General features: G+C 38.0%; 1 protein-coding gene across 1 annotated transcript; it reads right to left on the bottom strand.

The window, feature by feature from the left end:
* Positions 1-5360: 5360 nt before the first annotated feature.
* Positions 5361-6320, bottom strand: MC2R (melanocortin 2 receptor; the record flags this gene model as incomplete). The annotated part of the gene is made up of 1 exon (XM_082295100.1): positions 5361-6320. The coding sequence occupies one exon, from the start codon at positions 6318-6320 to the stop codon at positions 5361-5363; it is 960 nt and encodes a 319-aa protein (XP_082151226.1).
* Between the last annotated feature and the right edge of the window lie 4214 nt (positions 6321-10534).

Raw genomic sequence — 10534 nt, 5'->3', positions numbered from 1 at the left:
AAAATGTAAGAGTGTGGACTGTGAGATTGAAATGGTTGCATCAAGCAACGCTGTAGATCACTCTTTAAAATTCAGATGAATGCTCAAATGTATATTTAGAATGATGGATAATACTAATTAATTTTGAAAGTGAATAGCTGCAGAAGCCCCTGGACCGGAAAGCTAGTTCTGAGTTGGAAGACATCTCCCCAAGACTTTCAATGCCACCAAACCCTGAGACCAAATTTAAATTGTCAGAGACAATTAGCCAGAAAAACGTACATGATGGGATTTTAAAGGGGCTGAAGACATTTCTCTCTGGTTTTAGAGGCTGCATTATACCTCATGGTGTTATGCTGACACCAAGACTCCCTGCAGGGCTGAATGCTCTCATGGTGTGATGACACAGAGGCACTGGAGAGACTTCTGACTCTTTTGAAGTGGTTTTTAATTGCCTGACCTTGTAGCCACCAGGTCAGAGTCAGGGCACCGCAGGGGCCATGGGACTCTTTTGGGGTCCATCATAGCAATCTGTCTGTTTGTACTGGACACCCTTCTGTACAGCTGAATACAGCTGAAATGTCAATACAAGTGTCCACCCGGGCCATGTGCTCCATCTCCTCTATCCTTGGTTAGGTTGTCAGAGGGTGAAAAGTTGCCAATGGATTAACTCCTCTCATTCACAAATGGTTTTTGACTGACTCTGCCTTTATCCAGATAGTTCATGCAAAGTTTAGGGGTAGCTGTTCAGGTACTGAAACTGTAATAAATGGTAGAGTAAAGGTGCTGAGGAAGCAAAGGAATGTGGAGTAACAAACCTATCTTATAGTCTCAATGTAAAAACCCAACAAAATTCTTGACAGCAATAAATAATTTTAGTTACTCACTAGGCATTTGTACTCCAGATGGGTTATCCAGAATTATTTGACAGTTAATGGTCACTCATTAGATTATGTGTGACAGCTCAGTAGTCCGATTTTGTCTAAGATGTGAGGGGACTTGAGGACATCAGAAGACTTCTTTCAAGTGGACATGAAAAGTTTTTCTTTAGTGGTCGCACTCAGTTTTCCAGAATTGTACTTTAAGTCATCCCTTTGAATTGGAAGCTTACAACAGCATTGTGTCTTCTGAGAAATGACACTTCAAATGAAGCTGTCTTAAAGTGCTGTTGGATGATAAGGACACAATGGGTATCTCTCTGCTGAAATTACCTTTAGAGAATTAAAAAACATGCCCTACTTGGCTATAATTCTGTTTGAATAAATTTATCATTTGAAGAGTTTAGTTTTGTTTGAAAAACTGAAATTTTGTTCAGCTAATAGGAGATTAAAGACACCTGTTTTTCTGAAAGTCTTGTCCCAAACCATAATTCATTGAAACAAGATTTTTCTCACATAAATAAACTCTAATATATATTTTCTCATGAATAAATGGTGTTTGTCTTGCTAATTTGTGAACAAAATCAAACCGCAAGTTTGTCTCTCACTGGCATACCGACTCTTTCAGCGGAATTAATTCCCCCGGGTGCCTTTATCAGATTTGTTCACTTTATTCCTGAACATGAAGTTCAGTTCAAAACAGCAAAAATAGAAGAGGAGCTTTTCTTCTTTGGTTTTGCAGTAAGTGACTGGGAAATGTTTTGTTGCCACAGGCATGTGAAGTTCTGTGGATGCTTCCAAATGAAACATTGATTGTAGTGTTGCTTGAAAGGAATTAGATGTTCCTTTCAGGCTTGTTAGCTTCTGGTAGTATCCAAAATGAACTTTTTTTCTCCCAAAGCTAAGGTACAATTCTGCTTTCTAAACATTTCCGGGCAGATGAAGGAAAGTTCCAAAATCTGAGAAAAGCCTTCACTTTTATACATTAATATATCAGGGGAGAATTTTAATAGTAACTTCATCACAATACAATGAAAACTTCAAAAAATTATGGCTTAAAGAATCTGTTCAAAAAGCACTATAGGGAAATATATGGAGACATTGGTATTTGAGAGAGAAACTTGCTTGGACACTGCACAACAATTAAAATGCAAGTCAAATTTACAGCCAGTTAGGAGATAATGTGTAGAGATTTGCCCATCTGCTAGCATGCAAGAGATGCAGGTAGACTGAAAAATTAAAATCATTCTAGAAGATTTTTTATTCAATTATATTTTGTGTTCTTCCTGACTCTTTCTTCCCAGAAAAGAAGTATCTTCAAAAGAGTGCTCCATTCAATCACAACTAGTGCAAACTGAAAGAAAAGTTTTATATGTGTCTTTTGAATTTCATATCGACTCCTTACATAACCCCCAGGCTCAGCTTGAGATCTAGTATTGTAGACACAGATTTCAGCTGTATTGCAAATGCACAGGGTCTTCATTTCTTACAAATTTACACAGTGAGCATGGCAAATCCTGTTGTCTCTAAAAGAAAAATTGAGAAAAATAAGCAGTTCTCATAATTTGCAACTCTTTGCCCTGCAGCCTTTTCCCAATCTAGTTGTCTGTGTATTAGACACAGAATATAACAGCAAGAGCCATCGAGTGCTACACTGATTTAAAGACATAATCCTGAACTGTAAGTTTGGGTGTTGCTCAGGCATTATGACAGCAACAGACACTTTGGGATGTTGATTTGAGTGTATCCACAGATGAGTCCATGTAGGCTACAGAGAACAGGCACTTAATTTCTGGTAACAGGAGGTGGGAACCAGTTCCAGACAGTGCTTGGATCTCATGGCAATCTGAGATTCAATGTCAGTAACTGCAGAAATGCTTTTAAGTCTAAGGAAGAAATGTGGGATAAAACCTACCAAAATCTTTCTGCTTAGGTGTTGACTACTTGTTTTAACAAGCTAGATGGAAAAAAAAATTCACTGGTCCATACCCTGGATAACCACAGCTGCTCTGGGTTTTGCAGATAAGTGGTGACTGGAGGCTTGGGGATGGTGCTGGGAAAGGCAGTGGGATAGTTTGGGAAAGAGTGGGCAGATGTTGGGTTACTGGAGAACAGTTTGCTCTGTCCTTGAAGGAGGGCTCACTCAGAGGAGCACAGTCAAAAACGTGGCTGTGGGATGGATTTTTTTGGCAAGGTAGAAGCCCAGGTCCTTGTTGCAAAGCAAGTGATGTCAGTGTGGGGGTGGGAGCTGGGCTCTGTCTCCTGGGGCCTGTGAGCAACCACTGCCTCTTTCCCTTGTTCCTGGGGATGCTGCAAAGAGAATTTGGCACCAGCCATTTCTTGAGACTTTTCTGTAGGTGAGGGCAGTCAGATGAGGGCCGAAGGCAGCCAGGCCTAACCAACCTGCCTCAGAACCAGCCTGAGCTGCCACTTGCTGGTGTGCTAGAAGAAAGCAGTAGCTGGTGGCACCACCTGAGGTCTGCTGTAGCCATGACCTTGTTCACCCCCAGCTTTCACAGGGCTACCTTTCCAAGCCCTAACTGCCAGCGTCTCCATGAGAGGAGTCCTTATCAAAGGACTTTATACAGAATTTCAGTGATATGTTTTACTGCTGAATTTTTGATTTTGACATGAGTCTCTCTTGCATGTTCCTCATTGTGGGGCTAAATGTATAGTGTTTTCTTTAATGATTATTTCTCCATGCTTAGATGTTATGAGGTTAATATTTTATGATACAAATCGTTTACATTTGGACAGCTCAGTGTGAACATGGAAAATTTGCATGTGTAGAGTTAGAGTAGGCTTCCTTACAAGATGCAGTCACTTCCAACTTGGTGGAGGCTACTTATCTCTCTTAACTATGTCTGTTTTAGGGAAGCAGGTAGAAAATAATGTTTTGAGAGAAGGTAGATTGGTTGATAATTTATGCACTGTGGAGTTAATGTAAGGGCTGCCTAAATCACAATTTTCTGTCCAATATTTTTAATCATTTTAAAGTTCATAATTTGTGTGCACAGGGCATTGCAGTACTGTAGATGTTTTGTTTTGGCTTTTCTTTAATACTGTATATTTTTTTCTTTTTTTTCCCCAAGTCTAACAGTAATTTCTTGCTGTGCAGTTTCACATTTATTCTGCTTTTCAAAGGAAATGAAAAAATTCTTATTAAAATAAAATGTGTGATTATACCTGAACTCCCTTCTGAGCTTGCATTTTATAGATGAAACTGTTTTTTGCAATAAATGCACAGGTTTGAATAATTTTCACTTCAGTATCTCTTTTCTACTTTATTTTCTTTACTTAGTTCTGTAGAGACTTTCAGGTTTATTGCCCCTTATAACTTCATCTGTAAGCCCAAGTCTACCTGAATTCATATGTTTTGTCCATATTCCATAGTCTTGAAATTCTCTTACTACTCTCTGGCACAGCTGAATGACTTCCCTGAATTATTGTGAGGTTAGTTCCTCACCATATGCTCTGGACTGCTTCAGGATGTTTTGATGCTGAAAACTATTCTGCCTTAAAGTTTTGTGAGTTCTGTATTATTTTGGCAGAAACAATTCAAAGTTTTCTCGCAAGGGTTTATAAATTACAACCTGCATTGTAGCATCCTTCCAGACTGGCTAGCTGCTTCCTTACCCAGGTGGTTGACTTCCTTGGAAATGTTTGAATTTTGTCTCTGGTATCATGTTTTTTGAATTCTGTTTTGTAGCATGTCATGGTGAATCAAAGTGCTTTTAGTATCTGTGGAGCTTATTATTTTATTGAAGAGAACTGGCACTGACAAGCTCAGCAATTCCCTTTGCTAGTCCAGACTTGGCTTAGAGGTTTTAAAATTTAAAACCTGTCTTTGCTGGCATGACAACTTTATATTTGAAATAACTCTTTAGTGGCTAAAACTAGCTTTTAAATCAAAATATTCTATTCTTTTGGGTTTGCACTCCAAAAATGGTTTTTGAAACTTAGAGATCACTAATTGCATGATTTTGAGGAGATAGATGTTAAAGAAGAGTCATGAGTTCACTTTTTCAGCAAAATTACATGCCCATGTTTTCTACTTAACTGTAGACATTTATACAAATGTGCAGTTTAGAAACAAATGATAACTTCATTGCAATTTAAACAACAGCATTTTAAAGTGGTATATGCATTGAATTGAAATTATTGGTACAAAATGAGTTGGCTCATTTCTGGGGTAATGCAACATGATGCAGATTTAGTTTGAATTTTTGTGAAATAGCAGAAGATAATTAAGACACTTTTCTTTTTTTTTTCCTTGCATGAAAATTATCAGCAGAATTAGCGTAGTTTTGAGGTCTCATTGACAAAGATTTGTGTGCTTACTTAGTTTTTATCCATTATTTGGTAGCCCTCTGAAAAATCATTGGCAGTATACTGCAAGCATAGTATTACTTTGGGCCTAATTGGTGGTATTTTTAACTCTGCACACTGATCATGCACAGCGCTCCATAAGTGCTTCTATAATCTTCATTTTTGATGAACTGTTTACCAGTTCCAGTTTGACCTGGAACAGTAGAACATCTTCTTAAATGTACTTCGCAATTCTGGGCTCCGGAATGCAAAAATCATAGGGTTGATGATGGCATTGCACATTATGAGTGTTCCATTCACGTGGAAAATGGACATGTAGCAGGCACAGTAAGGGTTATGTGGGCAAAACCTTGCTAAGAGGATGTGGAGAACAAAGGGAGCCCAACAGCAAAGGAAAACTCCAAGAAAAACAGTCAGTGTAATTGCTCCTTTCATGTTAGTTCTGTGATGGACTGTGCTGGTGGGCAGTGAGGCGATCTTTTTGGCATGAGATCGAGCCAGCAGGAACATGTGGACATAGAGGCACAGTATGAAAAACATCATCAGAGGGAACAGGATGGTGAAAGGAATGACTGTTGCTGCTTCATAGGAGAAGAGGGCAATGGCAATGCTGCTGCCGGCACAGAACGTCCAAATGATTGCCAGGATAACCAAGGCCCTCCTCAATGTCATGATATTGTGGTACCGCAAAGCGTAGAAGATAGTGATGTATCTATCTGCTGCGATAGCTAGCAAGCTGAAAATAGACCCCAGCAAAGACAGAATGAACATGGAATCCATGGCATCATCCAGTTTTTTCTCAAAGTCTCCATGACGTGTCAGGTATCCCATTTTACACAAGATGATAAAGATGTTCTCCAGGGTTTTGTACAAGCTACCTAACATGTCTGAAATGGCTAAACTGCAAATGAAGAAGTACATGGGCAAGTGTAAATTCTTATTTCTAACAACAGCAATAAGGATAAGTAGATTTTCCAGTATCCCAGCAGCAGCAACAGTGAAAAAAACTTCCTCTGGCACGACAACCTGGGTGCAGTCAGTGATATTTAATGAAAAATCACTTATGTTTTCGAGGAATGGAATGCTGGTCTGCCCTGGGTGTTTGATTAAGTTGGAAGGTCTCTCAGTGCTCATTCTTCTGGTCATGGAAAGAGCCTGGGTTGCTTCTTTTTCAGGTTTGGCTTTATTCTGAAGCTGACCTTCTTTTGATCAAGGCTTTCTCCTTTATCTGGAGCAATTTTAAGATTTAACTGAAATGTTTGGAATGTCTCCTACAATAAAACACGGAGAAACATAAATATCAAGAAGAAATTGACCACACAGATGAGGTAAAAACAGACATTTAAAGTATCATCTATTGCAGTTTAAAGCACATGAATAATCACCATACAGAGACACAATTGTGTTGGATGAAATAAGAACTGTTCAAGGCTTCACAGAGCCTTAGAAAAAATTGAAGTGTAGATTCTCTTTTAGCTTCAAAGTAGTTTTAAAAATATGTGTAGTTTTCTTTACCAGTGGGTGTCCCACATTTACTGGAATTATCTGACAGACTTCAATAGTCTGGGAATCTTTACTGGCCCAGCTGTTTGCTTCGAGAAAGCCTGGCATTTCTCATGACATGTTCAGTATTATTAGACACAAATAAGACTAAAGCCAAGACAAACTCATGTCCAGAGCAGTAACATGTTTACCTCCACACTGTTGATGGTGTAATGAAATGCCCTCAATTTAGATGTGAACGTTTGTAAATATTGATGTATTTAGAGGCATGTTAGATACTGGTGAGAGGCTTCCTTTTCATTTAAATTGAAACTGTCTTTTGATTTAATGAATATATTTCTAAGATCCAAAGTACAAAATTTCTTGTCTGTATTTTAAAACTATCTAAAACCCCAAATGTTGATTACAGCACCAAGATGGTGTTTTCTTTTCCCCATAATAATCCTGATCTAAACTATATCCAAGCACATAGGAATCTTTCCAATGGAATAGATTTTTACTCTTTTCAGTAATGTATAAATTGATATGATATTAATTTAGCCTGAATACAACCCATAAACGATAAGAAAGACTTTTTCTTGTCATCTTTATAGCCAATCTTGGGAAATACAGATGCAGTTCTGGTACTTAGAAAATCCCCTTTAAAAAACTGTATTTTCACTGAAAGGGTTGTCAAGCACTGGATCAGGCTGTCCAGAGAAGTGGGTGAGTCACCATCCCATGAGGTATTTAAGTGGTTTGGATGTGACACTTAGGAACATGGTTTAGTGGTGGACTTGGCAGTGCTGGGTTAATGGTTGAACTCAATGATCTTAAAGGTCCTTTCCAGCCTAAATGAGTCTATAATTTCATGATTATCCCTCTGTTTTTAAGTTTAAACCAGCTTTCTTTTACACTTTCATATCAGTAAGTCTTGAAATTCCTTTGGCCGTTTGTTCATAATCGGGGTTGCTGAATACTATAACACACTGTTACTGTTTCAAAGGGAGAAGTCAAAAGTTCTAATTATTTTGTATACAAACAAGACTTGGAACACCAGCTCTCATGAATTCAACGAAAGAGAGTACCCATACATATCTGAAAACACAGGCTGTGTAGTGGACAAAACAAATTGTATTGCACTGCAGCATACATGAACATTCCCAAAGATAATTAGGTCAACATCCGTCAGTGTGTGAAGGAAGGAGTTACTGAGAATAAGAAACTTGACAATGTCTTTGTAATGGTATGTTTTTCCTATTCTCACCTGGAGCTACTGTCACAGTTAAGTTTTATGATATCTAATCTAGCACTCTGTTAAAAAGTTTCACTCTTTAGTCAGCACAGGCACTTCATACAAAACTTCATTTAGATAGGATTTAAACAGGAGAATCAGCTGGCAAACGTTTATTAAGTTGCTGTTTTCTCAAAACTGTTCTTCAAGAATGCATCTTTGCTGATATAGTTGTATTGCTGAAATAATCTACCTGAAAAACATAGTTTCCTTCACTGAAAATATATGATATTGTGAATGGCATGGTATATTACATCTGCTACTTATAATTTTACAGTAACTTTGTATTAAGTTTGGTAAGAACTTATAGCGGCTTTGGTGTATTTACAGTAAACTGAATAATTACATCACTTAATGTTGTTTTCCATCAATTAATAGAAAGCCAGAAAAAGACCACCTTGTTTCAGAGATTCTCATTTCAGTATGTGCACATGACTATTGCATGCTATACTACTAGGGTTCCATCAAAGATCTTGGCAATTATCTCATTTCTGATGTTTCAGTGTGGTGCACGGTCTTATTTCAATCTCAGACATCCCAGACGGAAATATCTATGTAGACAGTGTTTTGCATGGGTCATAAATCCAGTGCTTCATCTGCACAATAGACATTATGTCATACATAATGTATGTTGTATGTAAGTTCTACAGTTACAGATTCTTTTCACTGCTACACGTTTACCAGGTAGCATGCATGATGTAGTTTAGCAGTTCTAAGCAGTGTAGGAACAGACAGACTACGTGTGGGAGGTAAAGCTGTTGTGAACATGGTGAGTAACATCAGTGGTACCCTCAGGAGAACAACCCTGGGACCTCCAGCACCAAGAAGCCCAGGGTAAAGAAGGACCAACATGACAACAGTGGATCCATGGGTGGTGCTGGCCTTTTGCTTGATCTCCCTCTCTCTTCCCTCCTCCCCCTTTTCTATTTCTTTCTATTTCTCTGCCTCATATATACTGTTAAATAAAATCTGCAACATTGGCTTTGGCACATGGTCTTGTCTTCACCTTCACTCGGGCAGAGGCATCTTTCAATAACTGCATCTTAACAGTGTCCTAAAAGCTAATGTGAAAAGAAGACACCTTGAAGCTTGGGTGTATATTTCTACTGTCTACAGAAATTAGAGCCAAGGTCATTTCACACAAGTATAAAAGGCAAAAAAATGTTTACACTCCTGTGTTAATAACAGAGACAGTTTGGATGCAACTGATTTCCTCTCCACTGTCAGTACCTTGATGGTTTTCTTTGTCATTGTACTGTGCAGATAAAGGGTCCATGCCCCTCACCCTCTGAAATTTCTCAGATTTATCTTTTGCAGGTACCTGCAACGCCAACCTTTCCCAGCTAGTGTGTAGATTTCAGAATTATTAAAAATAAAATATAACAATTAAAAAAGAAATTGACATATAGGACAATTCTGGTTTTCCTGTCAATAGCTGAATTATTTGGATTTTACCTTTTTTGAGGTTATTCATGGTCTAAGAATAAGTCTGCCTGACTGTAGCAAGAAATGTAAAACAGTCAAAAAACAATGAATGACAATGAAAGACTTAAAATCTGAAACACATCTGCAAATGTAACTGTATAACATACTGCAAAAAATTCAACCCATTCTTGTTTAAGTTAGGTCCTGGATGGAGAAATCAACAGCTCACTAACACTGGATATTCAGAAACATTATTTATCTAGCAGGAGGCAGTCTCCCAAGCTGGTATAATGGGCAATGAGCTGATGGCAGTACTAAAAAGGCATATATTTGTAGTACTATCATCAATTTCTTTTCGATTGGTAGCTATCTAAAGGAAGATGAAGCAGCAAACTGAGAGAATGGAAGCCAGGACCAGAAACTGTACTGACAATATTGTACAAACTTAGGAAACAAATCAAAACCAGATTATCTGACAATTGTAATCACCATGATTATGGCGTGGCTCCTTACAACACTCTTGTCACTTTGAAAGTGTGTTTGTGCTGGTTTATATTACACAGCTAAAAGCCAGCCCCAGTGCTTCAGCTGTGGTAAGGCTGAGAATACCCTTGTGGATGCTGGGAACTCCCAGTACTCCAGACCATTAGCCTGGGGCACAAACCATAACTTTCTCCTGTGTGCCCTGTGCCTACTGATAACTAAAATACAAATTTCTCTACAGTAGAAATACAACAACTTAGCATCTGAAAGGTCTGGGAATAATAGGTCTGCTCTTGCTTTATTTTTTTTTAATTGGATGAAAAAATTCACTGAATAAATAAACAACACATTTCCCTCAATCCCAAAATATTAAATAAACTGGCTAGGTCAGCTGCAATAGCAATGAAAGTAATTTCAGCTGTGAACTGTAATGATAAGAAATAGTTAAAAATTTTGAACCTTAAATGCTGTATAATTTCCCAGAACTTTATTTGCATCTGTTATTGTTTTAATAGCAAAGCAAATAGCTTCCCTTTATTGTAGAGACCCCAATATATATTTACTCCCTAAATAGCTGTCAGTAAATAAAACCTGAAAGGGTACTGAGTAGTCTCTTTAGCTTTAGGGCTGCATAAAACAGCTATGATAATGAGCCAATTATGTA

This window comes from Coloeus monedula, assembly GCF_965178545.1.
Source record: "Coloeus monedula genome assembly, chromosome: 1".
Classification (NCBI taxonomy): Eukaryota; Metazoa; Chordata; class Aves; order Passeriformes; family Corvidae; genus Coloeus; species Coloeus monedula.
Note: the sequence above shows the minus strand (reverse complement) of the source record. Positions and strands in the feature narration are given on the sequence as shown.